This window comes from Pseudophryne corroboree, chromosome 1, assembly GCF_028390025.1.
Source record: "Pseudophryne corroboree isolate aPseCor3 chromosome 1, aPseCor3.hap2, whole genome shotgun sequence".
Lineage (NCBI taxonomy): Eukaryota > Metazoa > Chordata > Amphibia > Anura > Myobatrachidae > Pseudophryne > Pseudophryne corroboree.
The window spans coordinates 563,838,109-563,853,573 of record NC_086444.1 but is presented as its reverse complement, the minus strand read 5'-3'; the positions used below and the strand labels follow the sequence as shown (position 1 = coordinate 563,853,573).

At 46.5% G+C, this 15,465-nt stretch overlaps 1 protein-coding gene across 5 annotated transcripts in view; it reads right to left on the bottom strand.

The window, feature by feature from the left end:
- SLC24A2 (solute carrier family 24 member 2) overlaps positions 1-15,465 on the bottom strand; it is a 491,146-nt gene that overhangs the window by 395,522 nt on the left and 80,159 nt on the right. For all 5 annotated transcript variants that reach the window (XM_063914167.1, XM_063914168.1, XM_063914169.1 and 2 more), the window contains one exon: positions 5,958-7,029. In XM_063914167.1, coding sequence (XP_063770237.1) covers positions 5,958-6,884 — 927 coding nt within the window. In that variant the 5' untranslated portion in view covers positions 6,885-7,029. The remainder of the gene's footprint in view (positions 1-5,957; positions 7,030-15,465) is intronic.

Genomic DNA, 15,465 nt, shown 5'->3' with positions numbered 1-15,465 from the left:
TCTATTAAAACAGGATTTTAATACCTACCGGTAAATCCTTTTCTTTGAGTCCGTAGAGGATGTTGGGGACACCAAAAGAACCATGGGATATAGATGGATCCGCAGGAGACATGGGCACTTTAAGACTTTCAAAGGGGGCGTGACCTGGCTCCTCCCTCTATATCCCTCCCCAGACTCAGTTTGGAACTGTGCCCGGACAGATGGACATTTTGAGGAAAGGAATTAACAACAAGGTAAGCATCACACCAGCTCACGCCATAAACATGCCAAATAACATGGCATTCAACTGAACACATGCCAACGGACATGAACAAAATTCAGCAACAAGCTGAAGAAACCATAACACAACCTGTGTATAACCAGAACTAAACTGCAGATACAGTACGCACTGGGACGGGCGCCCAACATCCTCTACGGACTTATAGAAAAGTATTTACCGGTAGGTATTATAATCCTGTTTTCTATTACGTCCTTGAGGATGTTGGGGACACCAAAAGAACCATGGGATTATAACAAAGCTCTATGACGGGCGGGAGAGTGCGGATGACTCTGCAGCACCGATTGACCAAACTTTAGGTCTTCATCGGCCAAGGTATCAAACTTGTAAAACTTAGCAAACGTGTTCAACCCCGACCAAGTAGCAGCTCGGCAAAGTTGTAATGCCGAGACACCCCGGGCAGCCGCCCAGGACGAGCCCACCTTCCTAGTGGAATGGGCTTTTACAGATTTAGGTAACTGCAAACTTGCCGTGGAATGAGCCTGCTGAGTCGTGTGACATATCCAGCGGGCAATGGTCTGCTTGGAAGCAAGATACCCAAGTTTATTGGGAGCATATAGCACAAACAAGAGACTCTGTTTTTCTAACTGGAGCCATTCTGGCAACGTAAATTTTCAAAGCTCTGACGACATCCAGAGACTTTTCCTCAGCCAAAGTGCCAGTAGCCACTGGCACCACAATAGGTTGGTTAATATGAAAAGAGGAAACCACCTTTGGCAGAAATTGTTGCTGAGTTCTCAATTCTGCCCTATCTTCATGGAATATCAAATAAGGGCTCTTGTGAGACAAGGCCGCCAATTCAGACACCCGCCTTGCGGATGCCAATGCTAACAAAATGACAACCTTCCAAGTGAGGAATTTCAACTCCATTTTACTTAAAGGTTCAAACCAATGTGATTTTAGGAATGTCAAAACCACATTAAGATCCCAAGGTGCCACAGGTGGCACAAAAGGAGGTTGGATGTGCAGGACCCCTTTTACAGAGGTCTGCACCTCAGGAAGTGAGGCCAATTGTTTCTGAAAGAAAATTGACAAAGCAGAAATCTGCACTTTTATGGAGCCTAATTTAAGGCCCGCATCCACTCCATTTTGTAGAAAATGGAGAAAACGTCCAAGGTCAAACTTCTCCACTGGAGCTTTCTTGGACTCGCACCAGGAAATATATTTCCTCCAAATACGGTGATAGTGTTTCGACGTCACACCCTTCCTAGCAAGGATAAGAGTGGGGATGACTTCATCGGGAATACCCTTACAGGCTAAAATCTGGCATTCAACCGCCATGCCGTCAAACGTAGCCGCTGTAAGTCTTGATAGACGAACGGCCCCTGCCGCAGCAGATCCTCGCGAAGAGGAAGAGGCCATGGATCTTCAACTAACAACTCCTGAAGATCCGGGTACCAAATTCTCCTTGGCCAGTCTGGAACTACAAGGAGTGCTGGAATCTGTGATTTTCTTAGGATTCTCAGAACCTTTGGAATGAGAGGAAGCGGAGGGAAAACGTACACCGACGGATACACCCGAGGTGACGTCAGTGCATCCACTGCCGTCGCCTGAGGGTCCCTGGACCGGGAACAATACTTTAGTAGTTTTGTGTTGTGGCGGGACGCCATCATGTCTATGTGGGGAACCCCCCATAGATTTGTTAGTAGGGAGAAGACCTCCTGATGGAGGCTCCACTCTCCTGGATGTAGAGCGTGTCTGCTGAGGAAGTCTGCTTCCCAGTTGTCCACTCCCGGAAGGAAAATTGCCGACAGATTGCTTACCCGAGTCTCTGCCCAGCGAAGAATCCTTGTGGCTTCTGCCATTGCTGTTCTGCTCTTTGTGCCGCCTTGGCGGTTTATGTACGCTACTGCTGTCACATTGTCCGATTGGATTCGGTTTCGAAGAAGATGCTCCGCTTGTAGAAGGCCATTGTAAATGACCCTCAACTCCAGCACGTTTATGTGAAGAAGAGTTTCCTGACTTGACCATCTTCCTTGGAAGGTCACCCCTTGTGTGACTGCTCCCCAACCCCGGAGACTTGCATCCGTGGTCACTAGGATCCAGTCTTGGATCCCGAATCTGCGTCCTTCTAAGAGGTGAGAGCTGTGTAGCCACCACAGGAGTGAGATTCTGGTGTTGGGGGATAGAACTATCCTCCGGTGTATATGAAGGTGGGATCCGGACCATTTGTCCAACAGGTCCCACTGAAACACTCTGGCATGGAACCTCCCGAATTGGAGGGCCTCGTATGCCGCCACCATCTTCCCCAGCAATCGAATGCATTGATGAATGGAGACAGTTGGTGGTTTCAGAATGAGTTTTTTTCCAAACTCTGAATTCCCAGTGCTTTCTCCAGAGGGAGGAACACTCTCAGCTGGACCGTGTCCAGAATCATACCCAAAAATGCCAACCGGGTTGTTGGAATTAAGTGTGATTTCGGCAGGTTCAAGAGCCAGCCGTGCTGTTGTAGAAGCGACAGAGACAGTGCAATGTCCTGTACCAGTTTTTCCTTGGACCTCGCCTTTATCAGGAGATCGTCCAAGTACGGGATAATTGTAACTCCTCTTTTTCTGAGGAGAACCATCATTTCTATCCTGACTTTTGTGAAAATCCTCGGAGCCGTGGCCAGGCCAAACGGCAACGTCTGAAATTGGTAATGAGTATCCTGGTTTGCAAACCGGAGATAACTCTGATGAGGGGGATAAATGGGAACATGAAGGTAGGCATCCTTTATGTCCAAAGACACCATGAATTCCCCCTCCTCCAGGCTGGAGATCACCGCTCGGAGAGACTCCATCTTGAATTTGAATTTCTTCAGGAAAAAATGTACAGATTTTAGGTTGCGGATTGATCGTACCGAGCCATCCGGCTTCGGCACTACAAATAGGCTTGAATAAAACTCTTCCCCTTGTTGCGCCCGGGGGATCACAACCTGATTTTGACATCATTTTTGTATCGCTCCACAGACTAGAACTCTGTCTGGAAGCGAAACTGGTAAGGGTGATTTGAAAAAAAAAAACGGCGAGGGGGAACGTCTTGGAATTCCAGTTTGTACCCTTGGGTCACAATTTGTAACACCCAAGGGTCCAGGTCCAGGTCCGAGCGAACCCAAACCTGACTGAAAAGCCTTAGACGTGCCCCCACTGGTGCGGTCTCCTGTAAGGGAGACCCTGCGTCATGCGGTGGATTTGGCGGAAGCCGGGGAGGACTTCTGCTCTTGTGAACTCGAGGAGGCGGGAGTTCTCTTGCCCCTTCCTCTACCTCTGGTAGCGAGGAAGAATTTACCTCGGCCTTTTCTATATTTATTGGGCCGAAAGGACTGCATTTGATAGTGCGGTTTCTTCTGTTGCGCAGGAGCATTAGGTAAATAAGTAGATTTACCCACTGTGGCCGCTGATACTAAATCAGTAAGGCCGTCACCAAACAGTTCCCCACCCTTAAAGGGAAGGGACTCCATATTTTTCTTGGAATCAGCGTCAGCATTCCATTGATCAGTCCATAGCGCACGCCTAGCCGCAATTGACATAGCATTAGCCTTAACCCCCAGGAGGCCAGCATCTCTTGCAGCCTCTTTCAAGTACGTAGCCGCGTCCCTGATATAACCAAGCATCACTAGGATGCTATCCCTATCCAGAGTATCTTAATCCGCAGATAAACTTTCAGCCCATTTTTCAATGACGCTACTAACCCACGCTGACGCAATAAGCGGTCTAAGCTGCATCCCTGTGGTAGTAAAAATAGCTTTTAAAGTAGCCTCCTGCTTAAGATCAGCCGGCTCCTTAAGAGTCGTCGACTGAGCCGCAGGGAGCGCTACCTGTTTAGACAAGCGTGCTAGGGCTTTGTCTACTGTGGGTGGTATTTCCCACTTATCCCTATCCGCTGCGGGAAAGGGATATGCCCCCTTGATCCTATTAGGAATGAGAAATTTCTTATCAGGTGTATTCCAGATGCCATCAAGAAGGTCATTTAGTTCAAAACAAGGAGGAAAAAAAAACGAGCATCTCTTTTCTTTGTAAATAAGGACCCTCGTTTCTGGTGTAAAGGGGTCCTCGTCAATACGTAATATGTCTATGACAGCCACAATCATATATTGAATACTCTTAGCCAATTTAGGATCTAATCTAGAATCAGCATAATCGGCACCGGTATCAGAGTCCGTGTCGGTATCTGTGTCATCTAATTGGTCAACACCACGTTTTAGTGACCCTTGTAATAAAGCGTCATCTACTGATCTCTTCCAAATCTGCAGTTGAGAGTCAGATTCAGTAAACTTTTGATATAATAGAGTAACACTAGCATTTAAAGCATTTAAAGAAGTTAACCAATCAGCAGTCGGCGGTGCCGACAGGACCCCCAAAACATTTGGTGTCCCCAATAAATTATCCCCCTGAGAGGAAAATTCTGCCTCAGACATGTTGTCTCCCTAACAGCACCCAAAAGAAAGCCTGTGAGGAAACAAAAGGAAAGGAGCCAGCTCACACCCCAGCGCCAAAGTGCAGGTCTGAAAAACACCCTCAAGTGTCACAGAGCTGCAGCGCTATAATATGTAAATAATCTGCCCCCCCCCCCCCCCCCCCCCGTTTTATAGCCCCTGGTACTTGCTGCTGTGAGGAAGGACCAGCGCTGCTGCTTGGAGGAGGAAATGGCGCCGAGTGAGCCTGGAGGAAGAAGCCCCGCCCCCAACATGGTGCGCTTCTTCCCGCTTATTTTTACATGTTTATCCTGGCGGGGTTTGCGGGCAGTGCCAGGGCACTGTACAGATATGCCGCCCTTATTTCTGAGGTATTTTTAGCTCCCCAGGGCACCCCCCCAGCGCCCTGCACCCAGCGGTGTGTACAGTCCGGGAGCCTGGCGCGCACTGAGCAAATCACTGCACGGTACCTCTATATGCCGTCTTTGTTGAAGAGAAGATGTCTTTTCCTCACATACTCACCTGTCTTCTGGCTTGAAGAGGGGGGACGGCAAGCTGTGGGAGCGAGCATCCAGGAGAGCACGGCGTTCATCTCCCCTCAGGAGCTGAAGGCATCCTGTCAACAGCAGCAGAGCCCTGAAACTCATTAGAAGTGGGTCTAGACTGCTCTCCCCTTTTTCCCACGAAGCAGGGAGTCTGTAGCCAGCAGATCTCCCCAAAATAAAAAACCTAACATTAAGTCTTTTCAGAGAAACTCTAAGAGCTCCCCCGAGTGCCTCCATCTCGCAGGGCACATTTTCTAAACTGAGTCTCGGGAGGGATATAGAGGGAGGAGCCTGGTCACGCCCCCTTTGAAAGTCTTAAAGTGCCCATGTCTCCTGCGGATCCGTCTATATCCCATGGTTTTTTTGGTGTCCCCAACATCCTCAAGGACGTAATAGAAAAATGGGATGTTGCATGGCAACCAGTCAGATTCAACTTCTCATTTATCATGCACCTTCTAGAAGATAATACCTGGAATCTGATTGGTTGCTATTGGCAACATCCCATCTTAAATAGAACTCCCATCTTAGTAAATTTACCCCCAGGTCTGTGCATACATTATCACTGATAAATTCTAAAGCGTGTATAATGACAGCATCACGTATATACCTAGAATACAAAATATTTTGTAAAATACAAAGATGTAACTCTCCCGACCCCACTGAAAGTTCCTTGCCAGCCCCTGCTTCCACAAATGAAACAAACATTCACATTTAGATAAGCAAATGATAAAACACAACTGACCTTCCCATCAGAAGTCGCTGACGATACCTTGACAACCTTGTTCCTGTTCAGTAAGCTCTTCACCCAGCTTTCCACTTGAACATTGAACTTCATAAACGTAACATAGGTTAAGTACGCCATGAGGAGCAGGAGGCTTTCATACCAGAGGATCATATTGTCCAAAAAAAAGCTTATGAGCATAATCAATCCCAGAATATAAAATGACACATCTCGAAACAGTGGCCACCAGGTGAGATTTAATACCTCCTTCGAAAATATAGCACACATGCCAATCACAAAGAGGATATTGAATACTGCTGATCCAACGATGGTCCCAATACCAACATTGCTATGAGATATAAATACTCCTATTAATGAAGTAAACAGTTCTGGGGCAGATCCCCCAGCAGCCATAAAGGTCGCCCCTGCCACATCGTCAGAGATCATGAGTTTTTCAGTGATAACTGTTAACGAAGGAACAAAAAATTCATCACAAACTACAGCTAATGCTATGAACATATAAATCATTCCAAATATATGGAGCACGACAGCACCCCTCTTTCTGTCTTCTAAAGAAAAAATATCGTGTGGGTATTCACCCTTGGAAACTGATTTGTTTCCTGCTCTGTAGTTCATGGAAATAGTAGATCCTGGGGTATCATTCTGGTTTTGTTCTGCAAACTCCATCAGATTTCGTTGATGCCGCTGCAGTAGAGTATGGCTGTCTGTAGCACTGATCATTTCATTGCTGTAAAGTTCTGTCTTTAAAAAGGCACCAATTGAAGTGGACATAGTGCTTATGGCTGTTATGCTGAGGAACAGACCCAGTATTCGAATAAGTCTCAGTTTCTTGTGGACAAAAGGATGCTTCTGGTTGTGGCGAGGCGATGTTTTCACCAAACACCAGCTTTCAACGACGTCGCCAGCAGATTTTATATGAAGGCCCATTTTGTTTTCTTCAAGATACAAAATGTTAGCACTTAGAAATAGAATAGAATCCAATGCACTGGCATGCTTTTCTGTTCCCACTATGCGTTAGGGGCTCTTAAGAGATGTACAGGCTTATTCTTGCACAGAACGTTCTTCATCAATGCTTAATAAAAATAGAAAAGAAAAATGTGTAAGTATACTTAATTAATCATGAACCATACTGCATAGTATATGTGCAAATGTCAAAAAAAGTTCACATTTAAGGCAATAAAAACATAAATAATTGATTCAAATAGAAGTTATGACCAGTTCACAACTGGTTTATGCGCTACACTTTTACATATTTCTATATGTCAAACAATGATCATTAGGGTATATTTATGGGGAATACCAGGGTAAAGAATTAATTTGCTACTTTTCTAAAGAATATGATCTTTCTTTACAACTGCAAAATAAATAAAATAAACTGCAAAATAAACACCTTCATCCACTCGCCTCTTCAAGTATCTGTTGTCAATTTTATTGAAGTCTCTCAATTTTATTATTACCATGATCAACAACTTTATTTTAATTTTTAGCAACTGATATATTAACCTCATCAAGTATTTCATTTGTTTAATTTGTTTCACACATAATACAAATGATTTTCAATCAACACATGCATAGTAATTAATTATAAGATAAAAATTGTTTCAGGGAGCAGGTACTCGTATACAGTACACACATTACAGCAGCCAACAACAGGTACCCACATACATGCATTATAGCAGCCAGCAACAAGTACCCATATACATACATTATAGCAGCCAAATGTAAGATAAAATCTAACTTGCTATGCCCTGAGCCCATTATTAGAGGCCATTATAGCAGCCAGCATGTCACCAAAGAGACGCTGAATTTTGAAAATGCCACCCAAATCAAAAACCTGTGGGATCCTAGGCAGGCCGGGAGATCCGAGTCATGGCCCGGATCTCTAAAGGTGGGTACACACTGATAGATATATCTACCGATATCTATGGACAGATATCTATGGCAGTGTGCTGTGCATATACACTGGCCGATCCGTTGGGGACTGACGTCATGAACTGGGCGGGCGTGTACACACGCCCGCCCAGTTCAGGTGTCAATCACCGCCGGCCGCCACAGCATGTGTACGGGTGGCCAGCTGGTCGCCCGTACACATACAGCGATGCGCCAATATATTGGTAGATATATTGGGCGTCGGCTGTGCTGCAGGTCCGACGCGATATGTCTGTGAACGACGGAGTTCACAGACATATCGCCCGTACACACTGCCGATGGACCCACGATATATCGGCGTTCAATAGAACAGCCGATATATCGGCCAGTGTGTACCCACCTTAAGTTTGGGTGTGCCCGGTTCTCAAAGCCATCTGTTCAACCCAGACGTGTTTTGTCACTTTCAGACTGCATCAGCGGCAAAACGCATCTGAGTTGCATAGACAGCCGTGACGTAGACGGAACTGGTGTGCATGTGCACCAATAAAGGGTTAATGATGGTTAATGCTGCCCTTAGGAGCTCTGGGCTGTGCACCTTTATAAACTTAAATGACTGATATATTATTAATTAATTTCTTCCCTGGCAGTCCAGTCTGTGCTCTCTTTTTGCGGTGGTCCTATGTGAAGTGGCGCTCGAATCACTGCGGGACAGACTTATATCAAATCCAAAAGTCACAAGGCCTGATGCAGGGATTATGATACTTTGCTTTGATTTAGAATTTGAGCCTGGTGGAAAAATCTGAGCCATGGCTCAGATTCCCTGAAGTTCGGGCTGGCTCGGTTTACATGTATGATAGATAGATAGATAGATAGATAGATAGATAGATAGATAGATAGATAGATAGATAGATAGATAGATAGATAGATAAAACAGAGTGTGCTACAACATTAGGTGCTGATTGAAAATTATTCAATTCAAGATTCGTAGCCGAAGCTTCTCTTGGATTCTCTTCCTCTTAGAAACCTCCCAATTGGGGCCTACAGAAAAACCCTCTCACCAAAGGAATAATCACCCGACAAAAATACAATTTAGTCACAAAGTTTTAAAAAGAGTTTTGTAATCCATAGTCATATTCTGACATGACATAACAATATTATTAAAATGACAATACAATCAATTGGAAACACACCGGATGGTACAATGAAATATCCTCCTCACCTTGACGGTGTGAGCTCTAAGGAGGAAATTCGAAGCAAATGGATAGTGTACAATAATTGATAAACCCTATGCGTTTCGTCCAAGGGGACTTCTTCAGGGGTAAAACATGTCTAAAAATGTATCGTGCTGAGTTCCACAAAGGAGACTATCGGCTTAAGTTTACTTAATTGGAAACCGATGTGCCACATATAAAGTTGAATCTAGAATGTGGGTGTGAACTACTTTAAATCGATGTGATCTATAATGTTTTTGAAACCATGATAATTGTAAAGGCAATATGCCACCATTTATAAAAGAATGAATGATCCACAGTGAATAACAGCAGCGGTGATCAAGACTAAAACCAAATAGAAAAAGTCTGAAACCTCCTCTTCACACAGCTTGGTAAACTGATTTGCGTAAAGAGCCAGTGGTGTATGATAAGTCCAATGACTAACACTTAAATGTGTTATCACTCCAGCAGACCATTTGTTTGTAGCATTCAGGAATGCTACACACGGTCTCCCGGTCTGCTGGAGTGATAATATATATATATATATATATATATATATACAGATGTAGCTCATTGTGGCTACATCTGCACACCAGTGCGATGGGGTGATCACTGGCGACGACGCGTCCTGGGCGCACACATGTCATAAACCCACACGTGCCCCATTCACATGAATGGGAGCTTCTTCGTACGCTGCCTTGGTGCAGCTAGGCACCGGAAAGCCTAGTCGCGGCAGCAGTGCACATTCACAATGTAACCATGCTGGATGAGTGGGTACATCTGTATACTGTATATATAAATATAAATATATATACAGTGGGGCAAAAAAGTATTTGGACAGCCCCCGATTGTGCAAGTTGACCCACTTATAAAGATGAGAGAGGTCTGTAATTTCCATCATAGGTACACTTCAACCGTGAGAGACAGAATATGGAGAAAGAAAAACTAGGAAATCACATTGTATAATTTTTAAACAATCTATTTTATATTCTTGCAGAAAATAAATATTTGGACAATCAAAAAGTTTAAATCAATACTTTGTAATATAACCTCGGTTGGTAATTACAGAGGTCAAACGTTTCCTGTAGTTCTTGACCAGGTTTGCACACACTGTAGCAGGTATTTTGGCCCACACTTCCATGCAGATCTTCTCTAGATCTGTCATGTTTTTGGGCTGTCGCCGGGCAATACAGACTTTCAACTCCCTCCACAGATTTTCTATTGGGTTGAGGTCTGGAGACTGGCTAGACCACTTTAGGACCTTGAAATGCTTCTTACGGAGCCACTCCTTAGTTGCCCGGGCGGTGTGTTTGGGATCATTGTCATGCTGGAAGACCCAGCCACGTTCCACCTTCAATGCTAGCCATCGGCTGGTCGTGCTTCCATAGAAGTGCTGACATAAAAGTGTTATTATAAAAATAGCGTTATACCTGCGTTAAGTTATATCATCAGCTGTTGTCGATTGTGAACTTTGTGAACCAACTCCTCATCACTCTTTGTGCTCAACAGGTATGATTCGTGGAACTACACATCCCAGCAACTTGTACTGCATTTGCTGATTATGTCAAATGAATATCATGATTGAATAGTCTAGGTATGATTCGTGGAACTACACATCCCAGCAAGTTGTACTGCATTTGCTGATTATGTCAAATGAATATCATGATTGAATAGTCTAGGTATATTGAAAAAGCGAGGTTTTTTTTGTTTGTTTTTCTCTTTGTAAAGATATAGTTGGCTGCCTTATTGGTATGTAATGTCTGTTTCTCTGACGTCCTAAGTGGATGCTGGGGACTCCGTAAGGACCATGGGGAATAGCGGCTCCGCAGGAGACAGGGCACAAAAGTAAAAGCTTTAGGATCAGGTGGTGTGCACTGGCTCCTCCCCCTATGACCCTCCTCCAAGCCTCAGTTAGGTTTTTGTGCCCGGCCGAGAAGGGTGCAATCTAGGTGGCTCTCCTAAAGAGCTGCTTAGAGTAAAAGTTTTGTTAGGTTTTTTATTTTCAGTGAGTCCTGCTGGCAACAGGCTCACTGCAACGAGGGACTTAGGGGAGAAGAAGTGAACTCACCTGCGTGCAGGATGGATTGGCTTCTTAGGCTACTGGACACTAGCTCCAGAGGGACGATCACAGGTACAGCCTGGATGGGTCACCGGAGCCGCGCCGCCGACCCCCTTGCAGATGCTGAAGAGAGAAGAGGTCCAGAAATCGGCGGCTGAAGACTTCCCAGTCTTCTTAAGGTAGCGCACAGCACGGCAGCTGTGCGCCATTGCTCTCAGCACACTTCACACCAACGGTCACTGAGGGTGCAGGGCGCTGGGGGGGGCGCCCTGGGCAGCAATGAAAGTACCTATGCTGGCTAAAAATACATCACATATAGCCTCTGGGGCTATATGGATGTATTTAACCCCTGCCAGGTTGTCAGAAAAACGGGAGAAGAAGCCCGCCGAAAAGGGGGCGGGGCCTATTCTCCTCAGCACACAGCGCCATTTTCCTACACAGCTCCGCTGCTAGGAAGGCTCCCAGGCTCTCCCCTGCACTGCACTACAGAAACAGGGTTAAAACAGAGAGGGGGGGCATTTTGGTGGCGATATTATAATATATTAAGATGCTATAAGGGAAAACACTTATATAAGGTTGTCCCTGTATAATTATAGCGTTTTGGTGTGTGCTGGCAAACTCTCCCTCTGTCTCCCCAAAGGGCTAGTGGGGTCCTGTCCTCTATCAGAGCATTCCCTGTGTGTGTGCTGTGTGTCGGTACGTGTGTGTCGACATGTATGAGGACGAGGTTGGTGAGGAGGCGGAGCAATTGCCTGTAATGGTGATGTCACTCTCTAGGGAGTCGACACCGGAATGGATGGCTTATTTAGGGAACTACGTGATAATGTCAACACGCTGCAAGGTCGGTTGACGACATGAGACGGCCGGCAAACCAATTAGTACCTGTCCAGGCGTCTCAAACACCGTCAGGGGCTTTAAAACGCCCATTACCTCAGTCGGTCGACACAGACACGGACACTGACTCCAGTGTCGACGGTGAAGAAAACGTATTTTCCATTAGGGCCACACGTTACATGTTAAGGGCAATGAAGGAGGTGTTACATATTTCTGATACTACAAGTACCACAAAAAAGGGTATTATGTGGGGTGTGAAAAAACTACCTGTAGTTTTTCCTGAATCAGATAAATTAAATGAAGTGTGTGATGATGCGTGGGTTTTCCCCGATAGAAAATTATTGGCGTTATACCCTTTCCCGCCAGAAGTTAGGGCGCGTTGGGAAACACCCCCTAGGGTGGATAAGGCGCTCACACGCTTATCAAAACAAGTGGCGTTACCGTCTCCAGATACGGCCGCCCTCAAGGAGCCAGCTGATAGGAGGCTGGAAAATATCCTAAAAAGTATATACACACATACTGGTGTTATACTGCGACCAGCGATCGCCTCAGCCTGGATGTGCAGCGCTGGGGTGGCTTGGTCGGATTCCCTGACTGAAAATATTGATACCCTTGACAGGGACAGTATTTTATTGACTATAGAGCATTTAAAGGATGCATTTCTATATATGCGAGATGCACAGAGGGATATTTGCACTCTGGCATCAAGAGTAAGTGCGATGTCCATATCTGCCAGAAGATGTTTATGGACACGACAGTGGTCAGGTGATGCGGATTCCAAACGGCACATGGAAGTATTGCCGTATAAAGGGGAGGAGTTATTTGGGGTCGGTCCATCGGACCTGGTGGCCACGGCAACAGCTGGAAAATCCACCTTTTTTACCCCAAGTCACATCTCAGCAGAAAAAGACACCGTCTTTTCAGCCTCAGTCCTTTCGTCCCCATAAGGGCAAGCGGGCAAAAGGCCAGTCATATCTGCCCAGGGGTAGAGGAAAGGGAAGAAGACTGCAGCAGGCAGCCCCTTCCCAGGAACAGAAGCCCTCCACCGCTTCTGCCAAGTCCTCAGCATGACGCTGGGGCCGTACAAGCGGACTCAGGTGCGGTGGGGGGTCGTCTCAAGAGTTTCAGCGCGCAGTGGGCTCACTCGCAAGTGGACCCCTGGATCCTACAAGTAGTATCCCAGGGGTACAGATTGGAAATTCGAGACATCTCCCCCTCGCAGGTTCCTGAAATCTGCTTTACCAACGTCTCCCTCCGACAGGGAGGCAGTATTGGAAACAATTCACAAGCTGTATTCCCAGCAGGTGATAATCAAAGTACCCCTCCTACAACAAGGAAAGGGGTATTATTCCACACTATTTGTGGTACTGAAGCCAGACGGCTCGGTGAGACCTATTCTAAATCTGAAATCTTTGAACACTTACATACAAAGGTTCAAATCAAGATGGAGTCACTCAGAGCAGTGATAGCGAACCAGGAAGAAGGGGACTATATGGTGTCCCTGGACATCAAGGATGCTTACCTCCATGTCCCAATTTGCCCTTCTCACCAAGGGTACCTCAGGTTCGTGGTACAGAACTGTCACTATCAGTTTCAGACGCTGCCGTTTGGATTGTCCACGGCACCCCGGGTCTTTACCAAGGTAATGGCCGAAATGATGATTCTTCTTCAAAGAAAAGGCGTCTTAATTATCCCTTACTTGGACGATCTCCTGATAAGGGCAAGGTCCAGGGAACAGTTGGAGGTCGGAGTAGCACTATCTCAAGTAGTTCTACGATAGCACGGGTGGATTCTAAATATTCCAAAATCGCAGCTGATTCCGACGACACGTCTGCTGTTCCTAGAGATGATTCTGGACACAGTCCAGAAAAAGGTGTTTCTCCCGGAGGAGAAAGCCAGGGAGTTATCCGAGCTAGTTAGGAACCTCCTAGAACCAGGCCAAGTGTCAGTGCATCAATGCACAAGAGTCCTGGGAAAAATGGTGGCTTCTTACGAAGCGATTCCATTCGGCAGATTTCACGCAAGAATTTTTCAGTGGGATCTGCTGGACGAATGGTCCGGATCGCATCTTCAGATGCATCAGCGGATAATCCTGTCTCCAAGGACAAGGGTGTCTCTTCTGTGGTGGCTGCAGAGTGCTCATCTACTAGAGGGCAGCAGATTCGGCATTCAGGACTGGGTCCTGGTGACCACGGATGCCAGCCTGAGAGGCTGGGGAGCAGTCACACAGGGAAGAAATTTCCAAGGAGTGTGGTCAAGTCTGGAGACTTCTCTCCACATAAATATACTGGAGCTAAGGGCAATTTACAATGCTCTGAGCCTAGGAAGACCTCTGCTTCAAAGTCAACCGGTGCTGATCCAGTCGGACAACATCACGGCAGTCGCCCACGTAAACAGACAGGGCGGCACAAGAAGCAGGAGGGCAATGGCAGCAAGGATTCTTCGCTGGGCGAAAAATCATGTGATAACACTGTCAGCGGTGTTCATTCCGGGAGTGGACAACTGGGAAGCAGACTTCCTCAGCAGGCACGACCTCCACCCGGGAGAGTGGGGACTTCATCTGGAAGTCTTCCACATGATTGTGAACCGTTGGGAAAGACCAAAGGTGGACATGATGGCGTCCCGTCTGAACAAAAAAAACTGGACAGGTATTGCGCCAGGTCAAGAGACCCTCATGCAATAGCTGGGACGCTCTGGTAACACCGTGGGTGTACCAGTCGGTGTATGTGTTCCCTCCTCTGCCTCTCATACCCAAGGTACTGAGAGTTATAAGACGGAGAGGAGTAAGAACTATACTCGTGGCTCCGGATTGGCCAAGAAGGACTTGGTACCCAGAACTTCAAGAGATACTAAGAAGGGACTTGCTTCAGCAAGGATCATGTCTGTTCCAAGACTTACCGCGGCTGCGTTTGACGGCATGGCGGTTGAACGCCGGATCCTAAGGGAAAAAGGCATTCCGGAAGAGGTCATCCCTACCCTGGTCAGAGCCAGGAAGGAGGTGACCGCACAACATTATCACCGCATTTGGCGAAAATATGTTGCATGGTGTGAGGCCAGGAAGGCCCCCACGGAGGAATTTCAACTCGGTCGATTCCTGCATTTCCTGCAAACAGGAGTGTCTATGGGCCTCAAATTTGGGTCCATTAAGGTTCAAATTTCGGCCCTGTCGATTTTCTTCCAGAAAGAATTGGCTTCAGTTCCTGAAGTCCAGAAGTTTGTCAAGGGAGTACTGCATATACAACCCCTTTTGTGCCTCCAGTGGCACTGTGGGATCTCAACGTAGTTCTGGGATTCCTCAAATCACATTGGTTTAAACCGCTCAAATCTGTGGATTTGAAATATCTCACATGGAAAGTGACCATGCTGTTGGCCCTGGCCTCGGCCAGGCGAGTGTCAGAATTGGCGGCTTTGTCTCACAAAAGCCCATATCTGATTGTCCATTCGGACAGGGCAGAGCTGCGGACTCGTCCCCAGTTTCTCCCTAAGGTGGTGTCAGCGTTTCACCTGAACCAGCTTATTGTGGTACCTGCGGCTA